The sequence below is a fragment of the Oncorhynchus masou genome, chromosome 1 (assembly GCF_036934945.1).
Source record: "Oncorhynchus masou masou isolate Uvic2021 chromosome 1, UVic_Omas_1.1, whole genome shotgun sequence".
Taxonomy (NCBI): Eukaryota; Metazoa; Chordata; class Actinopteri; order Salmoniformes; family Salmonidae; genus Oncorhynchus; species Oncorhynchus masou.
Window position 1 is genome coordinate 6205810 of NC_088212.1, and position 23040 is coordinate 6228849.

The 23040-nt window shown below is 46.3% G+C and overlaps 1 protein-coding gene across 1 annotated transcript in view; it reads left to right on the top strand.

Annotated features, from left to right (window-relative positions):
* Positions 1-23040, top strand: part of LOC135510729 (extracellular matrix organizing protein FRAS1-like) — a 408168-nt gene that overhangs the window by 280979 nt on the left and 104149 nt on the right. Inside the window, 6 exon segments of the mRNA XM_064931929.1 lie at positions 2784-2943; positions 3302-3489; positions 12111-12221; positions 12334-12448; positions 16189-16326; positions 19633-19665. Coding sequence (XP_064788001.1) covers positions 2784-2943; positions 3302-3489; positions 12111-12221; positions 12334-12448; positions 16189-16326; positions 19633-19665 — 745 coding nt within the window.

Below are 23040 nucleotides of genomic sequence, written 5' to 3' on the forward strand. Positions count from 1 at the left end.
TTTTTTTTCTAATTTTGTCTGTCATAGTTGAAGTGTACCTATGATGAAAATTACAGGCCTCTCTCATCTTTTTAAATGGGAGAACTTGCACAATTGGTGGCTGACTAAATACTTTTTTGCCCCACTGTAGGTCTGTAACAGTTTGGGTCTAGAGTGTCTCCCCCTCTGAAGAGGGCAGCTTCCCAATCTCAGGGGATCTCAGACGATGCGAAAGAGAGGTTGAACAGGCTGGTAATAGGGGTTGTCAACAATTGCGGTGGATAATTTTAGAAAGAGAGGGTCCAGATTGTCTAGCCCAGCTGATTTGTAAAGGTCCAGATTGTCTAGCCCAGCTGATTTATAAAGGTCCAGATTGTCTAGCCCAGCTGATTTGTAAAGGTCCAGATTGTCTAGCCCAGCTGATTTGTAAAGGTCCAGATTGTCTAGCCCAGCTGATTTGTAAGGGTCCAGATTGTCTAGCCCAGCTGATTTGTAAGGGTCCAGATTGTCTAGCCCAGCTGATTTGTAAGGGTCCAGATTGTCTAGCCCAGCTGATTTGTAAGGGTCCAGATTGTCTAGCCCAGCTGATTTGTAAAGGTCCAGATTGTCTAGCCCAGCTGATTTATAAGGGTCCAGATTGTCTAGCCCAGCTGATTTGTAAGGGTCCAGATTGTCTAGCCCAGCTGATTTGTAAAGGTCCAGATTGTCTAGCCCAGCTGATTTGTAAGGGTCCAGATTGTCTAGCCCAGCTGATTTGTAAAGGTCCAGATTGTCTAGCCCAGCTGATTTGTAAAGGTCCAGATTGTCTAGCCCAGCTGATTTATAAGGGTCCAGATTGTCTTGCCCAGCTGATTTGTAAGGGTCCAGATTGTCTAGCCCAGCTGATTTGTAAGGGTCCAGATTGTCTAGCCCAGCTGATTTGTAAGGGTCCAGATTGTCTAGCCCAGCTGATTTGTAAGGGTCCAGATTGTCTAGCCCAGCTGATTTATAAGGGTCCAGATTGTCTAGCCCAGCTGATTTGTAAGGGTCCAGATTGTCTAGCCCAGCTGATTTATAAGGGTCCAGATTGTCTAGCCCAGCTGATTTGTAAAGGTCCAGATTGTCTAGCCCAGCTGATTTATAAGGGTCCAGATTGTCTTGCCCAGCTGATTTGTAAGGGTCCAGATTGTCTAGCCCAGCTGATATGTAAGGGTCCAGATTGTCTAGCCCAGCTGATTTATAAGGGTCCAGATTGTCTTGCCCAGCTGATTTGTAAGGGTCCAGATTGTCTAGCCCAGCTGATTTGTAAGGGTCCAGAATGTCTAGCCGAGCTGATTTGTAAGGGTCCAGGTTGTCTAGCCGAGCTGATTTGTAAGGGTCCAGATTGTCTTGCTCAGCTGATTTGTAAAGGTCCAGTTTGCAGCTCTAAGGCTAATAGGCAACATGATGATGAAGAGGCTTGAGCCTGCTGAGATTACAGTATGGTTACAGTAAGGTTTCCCTCTCTGGCTCTGAGCCTGCTGAGATTACAGTAAGGTTACAGTAAGGTTTCCCTCTCTGGCTCTGAGCCTGCTGAGATTACAGTAAGGTTTCCCTCTCTGGCTCTGAGCCTGCTAAAATTACAGTAAGGTTACAGTAAGGTTTCCCTCTCTGGCTCTGAGCCTGCTGAGATTACAGTAAGGTTTCCCTTTCTGGCTCTGAGCCTGCTGAGATTACAGTAAGGTTTCCCTCTCTGGCTCTGAGCCTGCTGAGATTACAGTATGGTTACAGTAAGGTTTCCCTCTCTGGCTCTGAGCCTGCTGAGATTACAGTAAGGTTTCCCTCTCTGGCTCTGAGCCTGCTAAAATTACAGTAAGGTTACAGTAAGGTTACCCTCTCTGGCTCTGAGCCTGCTGAGATTACAGTAAGGTTTCCCTCTCTGGCTCTGAGCCTGCTAAAATTACAGTAAGGTTACAGTAAGGTTACCCTCTCTGGCTCTGACCCTGCTGAGATTACAGTAAGGTTACCCTCTCTGGCTCTGAGCCTGCTGAGATTACAGTAAGGTTTCCCTCTCTGGCTCTGAGCCTGCTGAGATTGTCTGTAACTATAGTGTTGTGTACAACATGACCCCGGTCTGTGATCATGTCTATCTCTCAGGCCAAAAGTATTGGGGATGTGGGTGTTTGCGTGGAAGGGACCCAATGTATTTTTGAGCGATTCATCTCAGTTTTTGATCTGCTGGGTCCTTGATTCCCAGAGTCTTTACTGGTTGGCTGACAATATCCAGGAAGAAGATTCTTCCTTTGAGAAACAATCAACTGCTCCCTGTCTGTCTCTCATTCTGTCTGACAGAGAGACAGACAGAGAGACAGACAGACAGAGAGACAGACAGAGAGACAGACAAAGAGCTGCTGTTCCTCTGAGCAGCGACAGACAGTCTGTCTGTCTGTCGCTGCTCAGAGGAACAGCAGCTCTTTGTCTGTCTCTCTGTCTGTCTCTCTGTCTGTCTCTCTGTCTGTCTCTCTGTTGCTGCTGACAGCTGACTCTGGGCTTTTCCTTCCTGCTGCTATGCTGTTGTGATTCACGCGGTTGAGGACATGAGGCCTGAGAACATCTGAGCTGGGTTATTAACTCAGTTATGTGGAAAATGCACTCAGGTGAGAACGGTGCATGTTGGTTGGCAGGACGAGACAACTTCCTGTTCTGATACAAATGATTCAACAGAAGTCCCCAATGGGTTGGGTATCAGGCTGAATAACTGATTTGAATTACTGTCCTTTGAAACAATAACATGCTATTAGAAAATAATAAAAAATAATAGTTACATACTGCATCTTGTGTTACAGCTTACCAATGCTCCTCGTGTTCTGTCGATGCCCGTCACGTGGGTGAGAGAGGGAGGCATGGTACGGTTGGGGAAGAGGTATCTGAGGACAGATTACCAGGGTGCCAGCGATGACCAGATCGTCTACACCATAGTGCGCTCCAAAGGAAGCCCCAAATATGGTATGGTACATAACGTTACCCCCCTCATGATGATCTTTCTCTCTCAAACCATTAATTACCACCCCCTCCCCTTTACCCTCTCTCTCTCCCCTCTCCTCTCTTACCATCTCTCTCTCCCTTCCTGATTCTCTCTCCCCTCTCCTCTCTTACCATCTCTCTCTCCCTTCCTGATTCTCTCTCCCCTCTCCTCTCTTACCATCTCTCTCTCCCTTCCTGATTCTCTCTCCCCTCTCCTCTCTTACCACCCCTCACTCTCCCTTCCTGATTCTCTCTCCCCTCTCCTCTCTTACCACCCCTCACTCTCTCTCTTACCCTCTCTCTCCCTTCCTGATTCTCTCTCCCCCTCTCCTCCCTCCAGGTAAAGTGGTGTTGGTGCCCATGCCAGCCGACGGCCCGGTGGAAGGCTGGCAGCCCTCGCCCGATGACAGGAGCTCTACCCCAACCTCCTCCTTCACTCAGCGGGATGTGAATGAGGGCACTGTGTGGTACAAACACTTTGGCGCTGCCGGGGCCAGTGGGCCTCAGGGAGACACCTTACTGTTCCAGGTGAGTGGGGCTGTGTGTCCATTGGAGACTTGTATTTTGATTTGACCTTTATTTAACTACCTTGTCAGCTCTAACCACCAGGCCACCTGCCTGCCTACCTGTTCTCAGGTTCACAAACAACCCAACTAACTCTGTTTAGTTTTTCTACCTGCATGTCTTTTCTTCTCTTCCTTCCTGTCTTCTACCGCTTTGTTTTCGACTCTTGTTTCTTTCTTATTTCACCTTGTCTCCCTTCCTCTCTTCTTTCTCCATATAGTTATTTTTTCTCTTCATCCATTCTCCTCTGCGAATCCCAAATTATTTCTCCCTCTGCTGTCTTCTCCATTACTTTCCCTGAAATTGTATCCCTCCCTCCCTCCCATCCCTTCCTCTTCCACCCCTCCTACACATACATCCCCTCTCTCTCTGTCTCTCTTTGTCTCTCTCTGTCTGTCTGTCTCTGTCTCTGTCTCTGTCTCTGTATCTGTCTCTCTCTCTCTCTCTCTCTCTCTCTCTCTCTCTCTCTCTCTCTCTCTCTCTCTCTCTGTCTCTGTCTCTCTTTCAATGTCTCTCTCTCTCTCTCTCTCTCTCTCTCACTGTCTAAAGGTATTACCCTGTCTAAAGGTTTAACCCTGTCCTGTCTAAAGGTATAACCCTGTCTAAAGGTATAACCCAGTCTAAAGGTATAACCCTGTCTAAAGGTATAACCCAGTCTAAAGGTATAACCCTGTCTAAAGGTATGACCCTGTCCTGTCTAAAGGTATGACCCTGTCCTGTCTAAAGGTATAACCCTGTCTAAAGGTATAACCCTCTCTAAAGGTATAACCCTGTCTAAAGGTATAACCCTGTCTAAAGGTATAACCCTGTCTAAAGGTATAACCCTGTCTAAAGGTATGACCCTGTCTAAAGGTATAACCCTGTCTAAAGGTATAACCCTGTCTAAAGGTATAACCCTGTCTAAAGGTATAACCCTGTCTAAAGGTATAACCCTGTCTAAAGGTATGACCCTGTCCTGTCTAAAGGTATAACCCTGTCTAAAGGTATAACCCTGTCTAAAGGTATGACCCTGTCTAAAGGTATAACCCTGTCTAAAGGTATAACCCTGTCTAAAGGTATGACCCTGTCTAAAGGTATAACCCTGTCTAAAGGTATAACCCTGTCCTGTCTAAAGGTATAACCCTGTCTAAAGGTATAACCCTGTCTAAAGGTATAACCCTGTCTAAAGGTATGACCCTGTCTAAAGGTATAACCCTGTCTAAAGGTATAACCCTGTCTAAAGGTATAACCCTGTCTAAAGGTATAACCCTGTCTAAAGGTATAACCCTGTCCTGTCTAAAGGTATAACCCTGTCTAAAGGTATAACCCTGTCTAAAGGTATGACCCTGTCTAAAGGTATGACCCTGTCTAAAGGTATAACCCTGTCTAAAGGTATAACCCTGTCTAAAGGTATAACCCTGTCTAAAGGTATAACCCTGTCTAAAGGTATAACCCTGTCTAAAGGTATAACCCTGTCTAAAGGTATGACCCTGTCTAAAGGTATAACCCTGTCTAAAGGTATAACCCTGTCTAAAGGTATAACCCTGTCTAAAGGTATGACCCTGTCTAAAGGTATAACCCTGTCTAAAGGTATAACCCTGTCTAAAGGTATAACCCTGTCTAAAGGTATGACCCTGTCTAAAGGTATGACCCTGTCCTGTCTAAAGGTATAACCCAGTCTAAAGGTATAACCCTGTCTAAAGGTATGACCCTGTCCTGTCTAAAGGTATGACCCTGTCTAAAGGTATAACCCTGTCTAAATGTATGACCCTGTCTAAAGGTATAACCCTGTCTAAAGGTATGACCCTGTCTAAAGGTATAACCCTGTCTAAAGGTATGACCCTGTCTAAAGGTATAACCCTGTCTAAATGTATAACCCTGTCTAAAGGTATAACCCTGTCTAAAGGTATAACCCTGTCTAAAGGTATAACCCTGTCTAAAGGTATAACCCTGTCTAAAGGTATGACCCTGTCTAAAGGTATAACCCTGTCTAAAGGTATAACCCTGTCTAAAGGTATAACCCTGTCTAAAGGTATAACCCTGTCTAAAGGTATGACCCTGTCTAAAGGTATAACCCTGTCTAAAGGTATAACCCTGTCTAAAGGTATAACCCTGTCTAAAGGTATAACCCTGTCTAAAGGTATAACCCTGTCTAAAGGTATAACCCTGTCTAAAGGTATAACCCTGTCTAAAGGTATAACCCTGTCTAAAGGTATGACCCTGTCTAAAGGTATGACCCTGTCTAAAGGTATAACCCTGTCTAAAGGTATGACCCTGTCTAAAGGTATAACCCTGTCTAAAGGTATGACCCTGTCTAAAGGTATAACCCTGTCTAAAGGTATAACCCTGTCTAAAGGTATAACCCTGTCTAAAGGTATAACCCTGTCCTGTCTAAAGGTATAACCCTGTCTAAAGGTATAACCCTGTCTAAAGGTATAACCCTGTCTAAAGGTATAACCCTGTCTAAAGGTATAACCCTGTCTAAAGGTATAACCCTGTCTAAAGGTATAACCCTGTTCTGTCTAAAGGTATAACCCTGTCTAAAGGTATAACCCTGTCTAAAGGTATAACCCTGTCTAAAGGTATAACCCTGTCTAAAGGTATGACCCTGTCTAAAGGTATAACCCTGTCTAAAGGTATAACCCTGTCTAAAGGTATAACCCTGTCTAAAGGTATTACCCTGTCTAAAGGTATAACCCTGTCTAAAGGTATAACCCTGTCTAAAGGTATAACCCTGTCTAAAGGTATAACCCTGTCTAAAGGTATAACCCTGTCTAAAGGTATAACCCTGTCCTGTCTAAAGGTATAACCCTGTCTAAAGGTATAACCCTGTCTAAAGGTATAACCCTGTCTAAAGGTATGACCCTGTCTAAAGGTATAACCCTGTCTAAAGGTATAACCCTGTCTAAAGGTATAACCCTGTCTAAAGGTATAACCCTGTCCTGTCTAAAGGTATAACCCTGTCTAAAGGTATAACCCTGTCTAAAGGTATAACCCTGTCTAAAGGTATAACCCTGTCTAAAGGTATAACCCTGTCTAAAGGTATAACCCTGTCTAAAGGTATAACCCTGTCTAAAGGTATAACCCTGTCCTGTCTAAAGGTATAACCCTGTCTAAAGGTATAACCCTGTCTAAAGGTATAACCCTGTCTAAAGGTATGACCCTGTCTAAAGGTATAACCCTGTCCTGTCTAAAGGTATAACCCTGTCTAAAGGTATAACCCTGTCTAAAGGTATAACCCTGTCTAAAGGTATAACCCTGTCTAAAGGTATGACCCTGTCTAAAGGTATAACCCTGTCTAAAGGTATAACCCTGTCTAAAGGTATAACCCTGTCTAAAGGTATAACCCTGTCCTGTCTAAAGGTATAACCCTGTCTAAAGGTATAACCCTGTCTAAAGGTATAACCCTGTCTAAAGGTATAACCCTGTCTAAAGGTATAACACTGTCTAAAGGTATAACCCTGTCTAAAGGTATTACCCTGTCTAAAGGTATAACCCTGTCTAAAGGTATGACCCTGTCTAAAGGTATAACCCTGTCCTGTCTAAAGGTATAACCCTGTCTAAAGGTATAACCCTGTCTAAAGGTATAACCCTGTCTAAAGGTATAACCCTGTCCTGTCTAAAGGTATAACCCTGTCTAAAGGTATAACCCTGTCTAAAGGTATAACCCTGTCTAAAGGTATAACCCTGTCTAAAGGTATAACCCTGTCTAAAGGTATGACCCTGTCTAAAGGTATAACCCTGTCTAAAGGTATAACCCTGTCTAAAGGTATAACCCTGTCTAAAGGTATGACCCTGTCTAAAGGTATAACCCTGTCTAAAGGTATAACCCTGTCTAAAGGTATAACCCTGTCCTGTCTAAAGGTATAACCCTGTCTAAAGGTATAACCCTGTCTAAAGGTATAACCCTGTCTAAAGGTATAACCCTGTCTAAAGGTATAACCCTGTCTAAAGGTATAACACTGTCTAAAGGTATAACCCTGTCTAAAGGTATGACCCTGTCTAAAGGTATAACCCTGTCTAAAGGTATAACCCTGTCTAAAGGTATAACCCTGTCTAAAGGTATAACCCTGTCCTGTCTAAAGGTATAACCCTGTCTAAAGGTATGACCCTGTCTAAAGGTATAACCCTGTCTAAAGGTATGACCCTGTCTAAAGGTATGACCCTGTCTAAAGGTATAACCCTGTCCTGTCTAAAGGTATAACCCTGTCTAAAGGTATAACCCTTTCTAAAGGTATAACCCTGTCTAAAGGTATAACCCTGTCTAAAGGTATAACCCTGTCTAAAGGTATGACCCTGTCTAAAGGTATAACCCTGTCTAAAGGTATAACCCTGTCCTGTCTAAAGGTATAACCCTGTCTAAAGGTATAACCCTGTCTAAAGGTATAACCCTGTCTAAAGGTATAACCCTGTCTAAAGGTATAACCCTGTCCTGTCTAAAGGTATGACCCTGTCTAAAGGTATAACCCTGTCTAAAGGTATAACCCTGTCTAAAGGTATAACCCTGTCTAAAGGTATAACCCTGTCTAAAGGTATAACCCTGTCTAAAGGTATGACCCTGTCTAAAGGTATAACCCTGTCTAAAGGTATAACCCTGTCTAAAGGTATGACCCTGTCTAAAGGTATGACCCTGTCTAAAGGTATAACCCTGTCTAAAGGTATAACCCTGTCCTGTCTAAAGGTATAACCCTGTCTAAAGGTATGACCCTGTCTAAAGGTATGACCCTGTCTAAAGGTATAACCCTGTCTAAAGGTATAACCCTGTCTAAAGGTATAACCCTGTCCTGTCTAAAGGTATAACCCTGTCTAAAGGTATGACCCTGTCTAAAGGTATGACCCTGTCTAAAGGTATGACCCTGTCTAAAGGTATGACCCTGTCTAAAGGTATGACCCTGTCCTGTCTAAAGGTATAACCCTGTCTAAAGGTATAACCCTGTCCTGTCTAAAGGTATAACCCTGTCTAAAGGTATGACCCTGTCTAAAGGTATAACCCTGTCTAAAGGTATGACCCTGTCTAAAGGTATGACCCTGTCTAAAGGTATGACCCTGTCCTGTCTAAAGGTATAACCCTGTCTAAAGGTATAACCCTGTCTAAAGGTATAACCCTGTCTAAAGGTATAACCCTGTCTAAAGGTATAACCCTGTCTAAAGGTATAACCCTGTCCTGTCTAAAGGTATGACCCTGTCTAAAGGTATAACCCTGTCTAAAGGTATAACCCTGTCTAAAGGTATGACCCTGTCTAAAGGTATGACCCTGTCTAAAGGTATAACCCTGTCTAAAGGTATAACCCTGTCTAAAGGTATAACCCTGTCTAAAGGTATAACCCTGTCTAAAGGTATAACCCTGTCTAAAGGTATAACCCTGTCTAAAGGTATAACCCTGTCTAAAGGTATAACCCTGTCCTGTCTAAAGGTATAACCCTGTCTAAAGGTATAACCCTGTCCTGTCTAAAGGTATAACCCTGTCTAAAGGTATAACCCTGTCTAAAGGTATAACCCTGTCTAAAGGTATAACCCTGTCTAAAGGTATAACCCTGTCTAAAGGTATAACCCTGTCTAAAGGTATAACCCTGTCTAAAGGTATAACCCTGTCCTGTCTAAAGGTATAACCCTGTCTAAAGGTATAACCCTGTCTAAAGGTATAACCCTGTCTAAAGGTATAACCCTGTCTAAAGGTATAACCCTGTCTAAAGGTATAACCCTGTCCTGTCTAAAGGTATAACCCTGTCTAAAGGTATGACCCTGTCTAAAGGTATAACCCTGTCTAAAGGTATAACCCTGTCTAAAGGTATAACCCTGTCTAAAGGTATAACCCTGTCCTGTCTAAAGGTATAACCCTGTCTAAAGGTATAACCCTGTCTAAAGGTATAACCCTGTCTAAAGGTATAACCCTGTCCTGTCTAAAGGTATAACCCTGTCTAAAGGTATGACCCTGTCTAAAGGTATAACCCTGTCTAAAGGTATAACCCTGTCTAAAGGTATAACCCTGTCTAAAGGTATGACCCTGTCTAAAGGTATGACCCTGTCTAAAGGTATGACCCTGTCTAAAGGTATAACCCTGTCTAAAGGTATAACCCTGTCTAAAGGTATAACCCTGTCTAAAGGTATAACCCTGTCTAAAGGTATAACCCTGTCCTGTCTAAAGGTATAACCCTGTCTAAAGGTATAACCCTGTCTAAAGGTATAACCCTGTCTAAAGGTATAACCCTGTCTAAAGGTATAACCCTGTCTAAAGGTATAACCCTGTCTAAAGGTATGACCCTGTCTAAAGGTATAACCCTGTCTAAAGGTATGACCCTGTCTAAAGGTATAACCCTGTCTAAAGGTATAACCCTGTCTAAAGGTATGACCCTGTCTAAAGGTATAACCCTGTCTAAAGGTATGACCCTGTCTAAAGGTATGACCCTGTCTAAAGGTATGACCCTGACTAAAGGTATAACCCTGTCTAAAGGTATAACCCTGTCTAAAGGTATGACCCTGTCTAAAGGTATAACCCTGTCTAAAGGTATGACCCTGTCTAAAGGTATAACCCTGTCTAAAGGTATAACCCTGTCTAAAGGTATAACCCTGTCTAAAGGTATAACCCTGTCTAAAGGTATAACCCTGTCTAAAGGTATAACCCTGTCTAAAGGTATAACCCTGTCTAAAGGTATAACCCTGTCTAAAGGTATGACCCTGTCTAAAGGTATAACCCTGTCTAAAGGTATAACCCTGTCTAAAGGTATAACCCTGTCTAAAGGTATAACCCTGTCTAAAGGTATAACCCTGTCTAAAGGTATAACCCTGTCCTGTCTAAAGTTATAACCCTGTCTAAAGGTATAACCCTGTCTAAAGGTATAACCCTGTCTAAAGGTATGACCCTGTCTAAAGGTATGACCCTGTCTAAAGGTATAACCCTGTCTAAAGGTGTAACCCTGTCTAAAGGTATGACCCTGTCCTGTCTAAAGGTATAACCCTGTCTAAAGGTATAACCCGGTCCTCCTACCCTGTTACAGTCCTCCTACCCTGTTACGGTCCTCCTAACCTGTTACGGTCCTCCTACCCTGTTACGGTCCTCCTACCCTGTTACGGTCCTCCTACCCTGTTACGGTCATCCTACCCTGTTACGGTCCTCCTACCCTGTTACGGTCCTCCTACCCTGTTACGGTCCTCCTAACCTGTTGCAGCCCTCCTACCCTGTTACAGCCCTCCTATCCTGTTACGGTCCTCCTACCCTGTTACGGTCCTCCTACCCTGTTACGGTCCTCCTACCCTGCTACGGTCCTCCTACCCTGTTACGGTCCTCCTACCCTGTTACGGTCCTCCTACCCTGTTACGGTCCTCCTACCCTGTTACGGTCCTCCTACCCTGCTACGGTCCTCCTACCCTGTTACGGTCCTCCTACCCTGTTACGGTCCTCCTACCCTGTTACGGTCTTCCTACCCTGTTACGGTCCTCCTAACCTGTTGCGGCCCTCCTACCCTGTTACGGCCCTCCTACCCTGTTACGGTCCTCCTACCCTGTTACGGTCCTCCTACCCTGCTACGGTCCTCTACCCTGTTATGGTCCTCCTACCCTGTTACAGTCCTCCTACCCTGTTACGGTCCTACTACCCTGTTACGGTCCTCCTAACCTGTTACGGTCCTCCTACCCTGTTACGGTCCTCCTACCCTGTTACGGTCCTCCTACCCTGCTACGGTCCTCCTACCCTGTTACGGTCCTCCTACCCTGTTACAGTCCTCCTACCCTGTTACGGTCCTACTACCCTGTTACGGTCCTCCTAACCTGTTACGGTCCTCCTACCCTGTTACGGTCCTCCTACCCTGTTACGGTCCTCCTACCCTGTTACAGTCCTCCTACCCTGTTACGGTCCTCCTAACCTGTTACAGTCCTCTACCCTGTTACGGTCCTCCTACCCTGTTACGGTCCTCCTACCCTGTTACGGTCCTCCTACCCTGTTACGGTCCTCCTACCCTGCTACGGTCCTCCTACCCTGTTACGGTCCTCCTACCCTGTTATGGTCCTCCTACCCTGTTACAGTCCTCCTACCCTGTTACGGTCCTCCTACCCTGTTACGGTCCTCCCTACCCTGTTACGGTCCTCCTACCCTGTTACGGTCCTCCTACCCTGCTACGGTCCTCTACCCTGTTACGGTCCTCCTACCCTGTTACGGTCCTCCTACCCTGTTACGGTCCTCCTACCCTGTTACGGTCCTCCTACCCTGTTACGGTCCTCCTACCCTGTTACGGTCCTCCTACCCTGTTACGGTCCTCCTACCCTGTTACGGTCCTCCTACCCTGTTACGGTCCTCCTACCCTGTTACGGTCCTCCTACCCTGTTACAGTCCTCCTACCCTGTTACGGTCCTCCTACCCTGTTACTGTCCTCCTAACCTGTTACGGTCCTCCTACCCTGTTACGGTCCTCCTACCCTGTTACGGTCCTCCTAACCTGTTACAGCCCTCCTACCCTGTTACAGCCCTCCTACCCTGTTACGGTCCTCCTACCCTGCTACGGTCCTCCTACCCTGTTACGTTCCTTACATAATAGTTGTTATATACAGTATGCTGAATCTTGCTGATGATAAAGGTTTGTTGAGATGATTCAAAATGGCCTCCTCTTCTTCCAGGTGACCAGTGAGGGTTCTCCAGACACGCTGAGTGATGCTCAGACCTTCACCATCGGAGTGATGCCTGTACTCCCAGGGTTGCTGGCACCTGCCTGTGACCTACAGATGACTGTAAGGGAGAAACAGGGCTTGGGGGAAAATCTCACTGTGGCATAGGCACCAATGATTGATGTGTGTGTGTGTGTGTGTGTGTGTGTGTGTGTGTGTGTGTGTGTCCATGCAGGCTCTGGAAGATCGTGTGACCGTGCTAACACCCACAGCTTTGTCCTTTGTGGACTCTGAGACTCCCAGTGAACAGCTGGTCTACAACATCATCAGGCCCCTACCTCAGAAACAAGGTAGTCTATACACACACACACACACACACAAATACAGTACATCCATCTCACACACACTTCTCAATACAGAAGCAGGCAGGAGGAGACAGGAGCAAACAGGAGCAGACAGGAGGGGACAGGAGGGGACAGGAGCAGACGGGAGCAGACAGGAGGGGACAGGAGCAGACAGGAGGAGACAGGAGGGGACAGGAGGGGACAGGAGCAGACAGGAGCAGACAGGAGCGGACAGGAGGGGACAGGAGGAGACAGGAGGGGACAGGGGGGGAAGTACTCATGTAAACTACTTCATCTCCACTGTCAAAGACGATGGAAGGAGGACGCCCAGTTAGAACTATTACTACAGTGCCTTGCAGAAGTGTCTCCCCCCCCTAGGTGTTTTTTCCTATTTTGGTTCATGTAATTTAAATGGATTTTTTGGGGGGGATTTCATGTAATGGACATACACAAAATAGTCCAACTTGATGAAGTGAAATGAAAAAAATTACTTGTTTCAAAAAACGAAAAAAGGAAAAAGGAAAAGTGGTACTTGTGTGTATGTATTCACCCCCTTTACCATCATGCCCCTAAATAAGATCTGGTGCCACCAACTACCTTCAGAAGTCACATAATTAGTTAAATAAAGTCCACCTGTGTGCACACTCTATGTGTCAAGTGATCTCAGTATATAGACACCTGTTCTGAAAGGCCCCAGAGTCTGCAACACCACTAAGCAAGGGGGACCACCAAGGAAGCGACACCAGGAAGACCAAGGAGCTCTCCAAACAGGGCAGGGACAACGTTTTGAAGAAGTGCAGATCAGGGTTGGGTTATAAAAAGATATCCGAAACTTTGAACATCCCAGGGAGCACCATTAAATCTATTATTAAAAAATGGAAAGAATATGGCACCACAACAAACCTGCCAAGAGAGGGCCGCCCACCAAAACTCACGGACCAGGCAAGGAGGGCATTAATCAGAGAGGCAACAAAGAGACCAAATATAACCCTGAAGGAGCTGCAAAGCTCCACAGTGGAGATTGGAATATCTGTCTATATGACCACTTTAAGTCGTACACTCCAGAGAGCTGGGCTTTACGGAAGAATGGCCAGAAAAAAAGCCATTGTTTAAAGAAAAAAATAAGCAAACACGTTTGGTGTTCGCCGAAAGGCATGTGGGAGACTCCCCCAACATACGGAAGTAGGTACTCTGGTCAGATGAGACTAAAATTGAGCTTTTTGGCCATTAAGGAAAACAGTATGTCTGGCGCAAACCCAACATCTCTCATCACCCTGAGAACACCATCCCCACAGTGAAGCATGGTGGTGGCAGCATCATGCTGTGGGGATGTTTTTCATCGGCAGGGACTGGGAAACTGGTCAGGGTTGACGGAATGATGGATGGCGCTAAATACAGGGAAATTCTTGAGGGGAAACCTGTTTCAGTCTTCCAGAGATTTGAGAGTGGGACGGAGGTTCACCTTCCAGCAGGAATAACCCTGTCTAGACAGGGTTTTACCTTTAGATATAGACAGGACAGGGTTATACCTTTAGACAGGACAGGGTTATACCTTTAGACAGGGTTATACCTTTAGACAGGGTTATACCTTTAGACAGGGTTATACCTTTAGACAGGGTTATACCTTTAGACAGGGTTATACCTTTAGACAGGGTTATACCTTTAGACAGGGTTATACCTTTAGACAGGGTTATACCTTTAGACAGGGTTATACCTTTAGACAGGGTTATACCTTTAGACAGGGTTATACCTTTAGACAGGACAGGGTTATACCTTTAGACAGGGTTATACCTTTAGACAGGGTTATACCTTTAGACAGGGTTATACCTTTAGACAGGGTTATACCTTTAGACAGGGTTATACCTTTAGACAGGGTTATACCTTTAGACAGGGTTATACCTTTAGACAGGGTTATACCTTTAGACAGGGTTATACCTTTAGACAGGGTCATACCTTTAGACAGGACAGGGTTATACCTTTAGGGGAAACATTTAAATGTATTTGAATGACCTAGTCAAAGCCCAGACCTCAATCCAATTGAGAATCTGTGGTATGACTTAAAGATTGCTGTACACCAGCGGAACCCTTCCAACTTGAAGGAGCTCGAGCAGTTTTGGCTTGAAGAATGGGCAAAAATCCCAGTGGCTCGATATGCCAAGCTTATAGAGACATACCCCCAAGAGACTTGCAGCTGTAATTGCTGCAAAAGGTGGCTCTACAAAGTATTGACTTAGGGGGTGAATAGTTATTCATTTAACATTTACATTTAAGTAATTTAGCAGACGCTCTTATCCAGAGCGACTTACAAATTGGTGAATTCACCTTCTGACATCCAGTGGAACAGCCACTTTACAATAGTGCATCTAAATCATTAAGGGGGGGTGGTGGTGAGAAGGATTACTTATCCTACCCTAGGTATTCCTTGAAGAGGTGGGGTTTCAGGTGTCTCCGGAAGGTGGTGATTGACTCCGCTGTCCTGGCGTCGTGAGGGAGTTTGTTCCACCATTGGGGGGCCAGAGCAGCGAACAGTTTTGACTGGGCTGAGCGGGAACTGTACTTCCTCAATGGTAGGGAGGCGAGCAGGCCAGAGGTGGATGAACGCAGTGTCCTTGTTTGGGTGTAGGGCCTGATCAGAGCCTGGAGGTACTGCGGTGCCGTTCCCCTCACAGCTCCGTAGGCAAGCACCATGGTCTTGTAGCGGATGCGAGCTTCAACTGGAAGCCAGTGGAGAGAGCGGAGGAGCGGGGTGACGTGAGAGAACTTGGGAAGGTTGAACACCAGACGGGCTGCGGCGTTCTGGATGAGTTGTAGGGGTTTAATGGCACAGGCAGGGAGCCCAGCCAACAGCGAGTTGCAGTAATCCAGACGGGAGATGACAAGTGCCTGGATTAGGACCTGCGCCGCTTCCTGTGTGAGGCAGGGTCGTACTCTGCGGATGTTGTAGAGCATGAACCTACAGGAACGGGCCACCGCCATGATGTTGGTTGAGAACGACAGGGTGTTGTCCAGGATCACGCCAAGGTTCTTAGCGCTCTGGGAGGAGGACACAATGGAGTTGTCAACCGTGATGGCGAGATCATGGAACGGGCAGTCCTTCCCCGGGAGGAAGAGCAGCTCCGTCTTGCCGATGTTCAGCTTGAGGTGGTGATCCGTCATCCACACTGATATGTCTGCCAGACATGCAGAGATGCGATTCGCCACCTGGTCATCAGAAGGGGGAAAGGAGAAGATTAATTGTGTGTCGTCTGCATAGCAATGATAGGAGAGACCATGTGAGGTTATGACAGAGCCAAGTGACTTGGTGTATAGCGAGAATAGGAGAGGGCCTAGAACAGAGCCCTGGGGGACACCAGTGGTGAGAGCGCGTGGCGAGGAGACAGATTCACGCTCAAGTTTTCTGTTTTTTTGTCTTATTTCTTGTTTGTTTCACAATAAAAAATATTTTGCATCTTCAAAGTGGTAGGCATGTTGTACATATCAAATGATACAAACCACCCCAAAATCAATTTGAATTCCAGGTTGTAAGGCAACAAAATAGGAAAAATGCCAAGGGGGCTGAATACTTTCGCAACCAGTCCAGCTGGAAATCTGATTTTAAAATAACCCTTAACCTTAGCCACTAAACCTAACCTTTACTTAAATTGATACCAAAAAGCTATATTCTTTTTCAGCCAATTTGACTTTGTAGCTTGTACACGTATTAGGAAGCCCCGAACATGGGATCCATAATAAACTGACGTTCTCAGGTTCTGTGGAACATCGTGACAGACCCTACAACTCAGTGTCCTTCTTCACCCAAGCTGACATCAACCAGGGCCGGATCCTGTACCGCCCTCCGCAGGCCCCCTCTCACCTCCAGGAGCTCTACCAGTACTCCTTCACTGGTGAGTAAACACCAATGACTGTATACACGACAAAGCCATCGACACCATTCATTCCTATGTGAATGTTCCATAGCACATTGAAGGTAAATTAAGTCGGTTAAGATGGAGTCTCATGGAGACATACCATGCGCCGTTTGAACTATTCCAGGAAGTGACTTTGCAGGCTAGCTCAGTGCTGCCCCCTCTCATTGAGCCAACTGAAGTTGAAGGCCAACCTGGGTACTGCAGGCCTCCATTTAGCAACCTTGTAACAACCTTCCGTTAGCAACCTTATTAAATATTTGGTTCAAGGACATACAGTACATCAGTTGCATTAGAACCAATTATTGGTACCATGATTGTTTTATTTTTACAATTATCTACACAAAGATTGCCGTTCTTCCATTCACTATAATGGCGGATCCTGTTTTCCATGAACAATGCCTGCAGTACCGCGGTCGGCCTTAAACTCCCGTGGCTTCAATGAAGTCGTTCTCCTCTGGAACACGCACACACACACAAACGCACATGCATGCACACGCACACGCACACACACACACACACACGCGCACACACACACACGCACACACACACGCACACGCACGCAAACGCACATGCACGCGCACGCACATGCACACGCGCACGCGCACACATACGCGCACACGCACACGCACACACACACCCACACAAACACACATGCACATGCACGCACACGCACACACACGCGCACACACACACACACACACAAACGCGCACGCACACGCACACACACACGCACGCGCACGCGCACACATATGCAGGCAGTGGCAGGCGCACACACACACACACTGCCGAGCATGTGGTTAGATCCCCTCTCCCATTTCAATAAACTTTGACCCCAGTCTCTCACATTAACACAGCATTAAACGTAAGCCAGTCGCACTCAGTGACGCTGTTGTTGTTAACGGGCTGTAAAGTGCAACTGGGTAACCATGGCGATCCCTTGTTCATTTTTCTGTTTAGATTTCACAAAGCTCACAATATTCACACAGCTCACTGGAATGAGGCCACAGCCTAAGGAGGTTGGATTGTAGGTAGAACTGCACTGTAAATGTCTCTTACTGGCCCAATGCTCTAACCACTAGGCTACCTGCGTTTCAGGGACCTAGATTACTTACGGTTACTGGCCCAACGCTCTAACCACTAGGCTACCTGCGTTTCAGGGAACTAGATTACTTACGGTTACTGGCCCAACGCTCTAACCACTAGGCTACCTGCGTTTCAGGGAACTAGATTACTTACGGTTACTGGCCCAATGCTCTAACCACTAGGCTACCTGCGTTTCAGGGACCTAGATTACTTACGGTTACTGGCCCAACGCTCTAACCACCAGGCTACCTGCGTTTCAGGGACCTAGATGACTTTTGGTTACTGGCCCAACGCTCTAACCACTAGGCTACCTGTGTTTCAGGGACCTAGATGACTTTTGGTTACTGGCCCAACGCTCTAACCACTAGGCTACCTGTGTTTCAGGGACCTAGATGACTTTTGGTTACTGGCCCAACGCTCTAACCACTAGGCTACCTGCGTTTCAGGGACCTAGATGACTTTTGGTTACTGGCCCAACGCTCTAACCACTAGGCTACCTGCGTTTCAGGGACCTAGATGACTTTTGGTTACTGGCCCAACGCTCTAACCACTAGGCTACCTGCGTTTCAGGGACCTAGATGACTTTTGGTTACCGGCCCAACGATCTAGTAGGCTGAATAAAGACTTGCTAAGTGTCGAAATTCACCATTTTGACATTTCCCTTCTAGGAAGATTTTAACCCACTTAATTCCAAAATGTCTCCAAGTTTGACCGTCGTTGTAAAGGCCCAGTTATTGTTGCTGCTTTGACAAAGTCCTTTCTGAAGACTGTTATTTATATGAAATGTAATTAAGTGATGCGTTTACATCTGTCCCTCAATTTAAACCCAGTTTTGCAAAAAAAATGTTTTTCCCCTTTAAAAGTGAAGTTGTTCACTGCAGATGACATTGTTTGAGTCTTCTGAACAGCCTGGTATAAATGTCAGTCTCCTTGTAAACCCCTTTGTCCCTCATTTCATGTTAGGAAACTTGAATCTGATGAGTCATTTATTATGTGTGGAACATACTGTATGTGTAATTCCTAATTTCATGAACACCATGTGGCCCCTGCACGCTCTTCACCACATGAGGAGTAATGGCCGATCTTCACCTAAAACCTCAACCCTGTTATCGTCAACTCTGTTATCGTCAACTCTGTTATCATCAACCCTGTTATCGTCAACCCTGTTATTGTCCACCCTGTTATTGTCCACCCTGTTATTGTCCACCCTGTTATCGTCAACTCTGTTATTGTCCACATTGTTATCGTCCGTCTTGTTATCGTCAACTCTGTTATCGTCAACTCTGTTATCGTCCACCCTGTTATCGTCTACCCTGTTATCGTCCACCCTGTTATCGTCAACCATGTTATCGTCAACCCTGTTATCGCCAACCCTGTTATCGCCAACCCTGTTATCGCCAACTCTGTTATCGCCAACTCTGTTATCGTCAACTCTGTTATCGTCAACTCTGTTATCGTCAACCCTGTTATCATCCACCCTGTTATCTTCCACCCTGTTATCATCCACCCTGTTATCATCCACCCTGTTATCGTCAACCCTGTTATCGCCAACTCTGTTATCGTCAACCCTGTTATCGTCCACCCTGTTATCGTCCACCCTGTTATCATCCACCCTGTTATCATCCACCCTGTTATCGTCAACCCTGTTATCATCCACCCTGTTATCGTCAACCCTGTTATCATCCACCCTGTTATCGTCAACCCTGTTAAAGGCCCAATTAACTTCATCAGTTTGATATTATATGTGAGTTTATTTGTACAAGGGATACTTACACGATAAGACAATGTTGGATTTTTCGCAAACATGCTTTTAAATAACAGTTAGGAAGTTACACAAGTGTCCGTCAACAGAGTTGGTACAAGTCCAGAGACAATGCTCTTAATTCATAGGATTTTAATGTCTGCGATGGGGAAAAGTTTTTTTTCCCGTAGGCTAAACATATCCTCCATACAATTCAATGTTGAAAGAACGGATTTTTAAAATAACATTTCTTTAAAGTTTGCATGTCCAAAAGGCACCCACTTCCTGGAACTTACCCAGTTATTTACTTTAATTTTATTTCCATTCATGCTCTATTTTGCCTGGTAACAGTGACTTAGTTTAGTAACTTAGATTGACCATTCTCTACGTGTCTGTGGTACAGAAGAAGATGGACGGAAGTTTAACAGTATTAAATAACCGTGTATTGTTTCCTCTAGGTCTCCCAAAATCGCTGAATATCTATTTCACAGGTATATATTATATTACCTCTATGGCTGTGGCTTAGAGAGGAGGGCAATCATACACTTCCTCTCCACCTCCTCCTCCCCTCGTCCTCCTCCATTCATCCTCATCCTTCTACTCCTCTTCTCTTGCTCCTCCCCTCCTCCTCCTCTCCTCCTTCTCCTCCTCCTCCTCTCCTCCTGTTCCTCTCCCCCTTCTCCTCTCCTCCTCCTGCTCCTCTCCTCCTCCTCCTCTCCTCCTCTCTTCCTCCTCTCCTCCTTCTCTTCCCCTTCCTCTTCCTCCTATCCTCCTCCTCTCCCCCTTCTCCTCCTCCTGTTCCTCTCCCCCTTCTCCTCCTCTCCTCCTCCTCCTGTTCCTCTCCTCCTGCTCCTTCTCTCATCCTCTCCTCCTCTCTTTTTAGCTCCTCTCCCCCTCTCTTCCTCCTCTCCTCCTTCTCTTCCTCTTCCTCCTCTCCTCCTCCTGCTCCTCTCCTCCTCCTCCTCTTCCTCCTCTCCTCCTCCTCCTCTCCTCCTCTCTTCCTCCTGCTCCTCTCCTCCTTCTCTTCCTCCTCCTCCTCATCTCCTCCTCCTCTCCTCCTCCTGTTACTCTCCTTCTTCTCCTCTTCCTCTTCCTGCTCCTCTCCTCCTTCTGTTCCTCTACTCCTCTCTTCCTCCTGCTCCTCTCCTCCTTCTCTTCCTCCTCTCCTCCTCCTCCTCCTCCTGTTCCTCTCCTCCTTCTCCTCCTCCTGTTCATCTCCTCCTCCTGTTCATCCCCTCCTCCTCCTCTCCTCCTCCTGTTCCTCTCTTCCTTCTCCTCCTCCTGTTCCTCTCCTCCTCCTGATCCTCTCCTCCTCCTGTTCCTCTCCTCCTCCTGCTCCTCTCCTCCTCCTCCTGTTCCTCTCCTCCTCCTCCTGTTCCTCTCCTCCTCCTCCTGTTCCTCTCCTCCTCCTCCTGCTCCTCTCCTCCTCCTCCTGCTCCTCTCCTCCTCCTGCTCCTCTCCTCCTCCTCCTGTTCCTCTCCTCCTCCTGCTCCTCTCCTCCTCCTCCTGCTCCTCTCCTCCTCCTCCTGTTCCTCTCCTCCTCCTCCTGTTCCTCTCCCCTCCTCCTCCTGCTCCTCTCCTCCTCCTCCTGCTCCTCTCTTCCTCCTCCTGCTCCTCTCCTCCTCCTCCTGCTCCTCTCTTCCTCCTCCTGTTCATCTCCTCCTCCTCCTGCTCCTCTCCTCCTCCTCCTGTTCCTCTCCTCCACCTGTTCCTCTCCTCCTCCTGCTCCTCTCCTCCTCCTCCTGTTCCTCTCCTCTTCCTACTCCTCTCCTCCTCTCACTCAATCATGATTGTTCTTTCCTCCACCATACCTTCATTTCATCCCCTTTCCATCACTTCACTGATCCCACTTGAGTGGGCTCTCTCCTCACTCTGTAAAATGAGAGATGTGATTTTTTGTCTGTCTCTTGTGCTCTCGATCTCTCTACTCTTGTTCACTCCCTCTCTCACTCTCTGTCCCTCTTTCTCATTCTCTCTCTCTCCCTCTCTGTCCCTCTCTCCCTCTCTCTCATTCTCTCTCTAGCCACGACTGTCTCTCAGAACCAAAGTTCTGTCCCTACCAGTTTAATGGTTTTGGGTTTCTGTCTGTTCTCAATGACACTGTACATGCTGTATACTTAGCTGACTGTGTGTCTACATACATCTCTTCTCTATTATCTTCATTCTGTACGCAGTCGGTACAGCCAGCGCAACAGAGTACAGTAACTACAGTCACTGGTAACTACAGTAACTACAGCCAGCGCAACAGAGTATGGTAACTACAGTCACTAGTAACTACGGTAACTACAGCCAGCGCAACAGAGTATGGTAACTACAGTCACTAGTAACTACGGTAACTACAGCCAGTGCAACAGAGTACGGTAACTAAAGTCAGTACAGTAACTACAGTCACTAGTACTACGGTAACTACAGCCAGTGCAACGGACTACGGTAACTACAGTCAGTACAGCAACTACAGTCACTAGTAACTACGGTAACTACAGCCAGTGCAACAGAGTACGGTAACTAAAGTTAGTACAGTAACTACAGTCACTAGTACTACGGTAACTACAGCCAGTGCAACAGAGTACGGTAACTACAGTCAGTACAGTAACTACAGTCAGAACAGTAACTACAGTCAGTAGTAACTATGATAATTACAGCCAGTGCAACAGAGTACCGTAACTACAGATATTATATTACAGTACCTACAGACATTATATTACAATAAATACAGACAGTATATTACAGTAACTACAGACAATATATTACAGTAACTACAGACAATTACATCAGTATTTAGGTTTATTTAGTTAGTTTAGCATAGTTATTCCCTCTGTAAGGCAATCAAACAGGCAAAACGCTAGTACAGAGACAAAGTGGAGTCGCAATTCAACGGCTCAGACACAAGGGTCTACAGACAAATCACGGACTACAAATTGAAAACCAACCATGTCGCGGACACCGCTGTCTTGTTCTCGGACAAGCTAAACACCTTCTTCGCCTGTTTTGAGGATAACACAGTTCCCAAAGACGGGAGGGCTCTCGTTCTTCATGGCCGATGTGAGTAAGCCTTTTTAGCGTGTCAACCCTCGCAACGCAGTCGGCCAAGACGGAAATCCTATCCGCATACTCAGAGCATGCACAGATCAGTTGGCTGGAATGTTTACAGACATATTCAATCTCTTCATATCCCAGTTTGTTTGCACTTGCTTCAAGAGGTCAGCCATTGTTCCTGTACCCAAGAAACCAAAGGTAACTGAACTCAATGACTATCACCCCATAGCACTCACTTCTGTCATCATGAAGTGCTTTGAGAGGCTACCTTTACCTTTACCTCACCCTAGACCCCTTCAATTTGCTTACCGCCCCAATAGATCCACAGACGATGCAATCGCCATCACACTGCCCTAACCCATCTGGACAAGAGGAATATCTTTGTAAGAATTCTGTTCATTGACCACAGCTCAGCATTCAACACCATAGTACCCTCCAAGCTCATTATTAAGCTTGGGGCCCTGTGTCTGAACCCCACCCTGTCAAAATGGATCCTGGACCTCCTGACGGTCCGCCCCTAGGTTGTGAATGTAGGAAACAACACCTGCACTTTGCTGATCCTCAACACAGGTGTCCCACAAGGGTGCGTGTTCAGCCCCCTCCTGTACTTCCTGTTCACCCATGACTGCGTGACAACGCACGCCTCCAACTCAATCGTTACATTTTCAGACGACACAACAGTAGTAGCCCTGATTACCAACAACGATGAGACAACCTACAGGGAGGAGGTGAGGGCCCTGGCGGAGTGGTGTCAGGAAAAGCTGTCATCAAGGAAAAGGGTGGCTACTTTGAAGAATTTTTCGGTCACAACATGATTCCACATGTGTTAT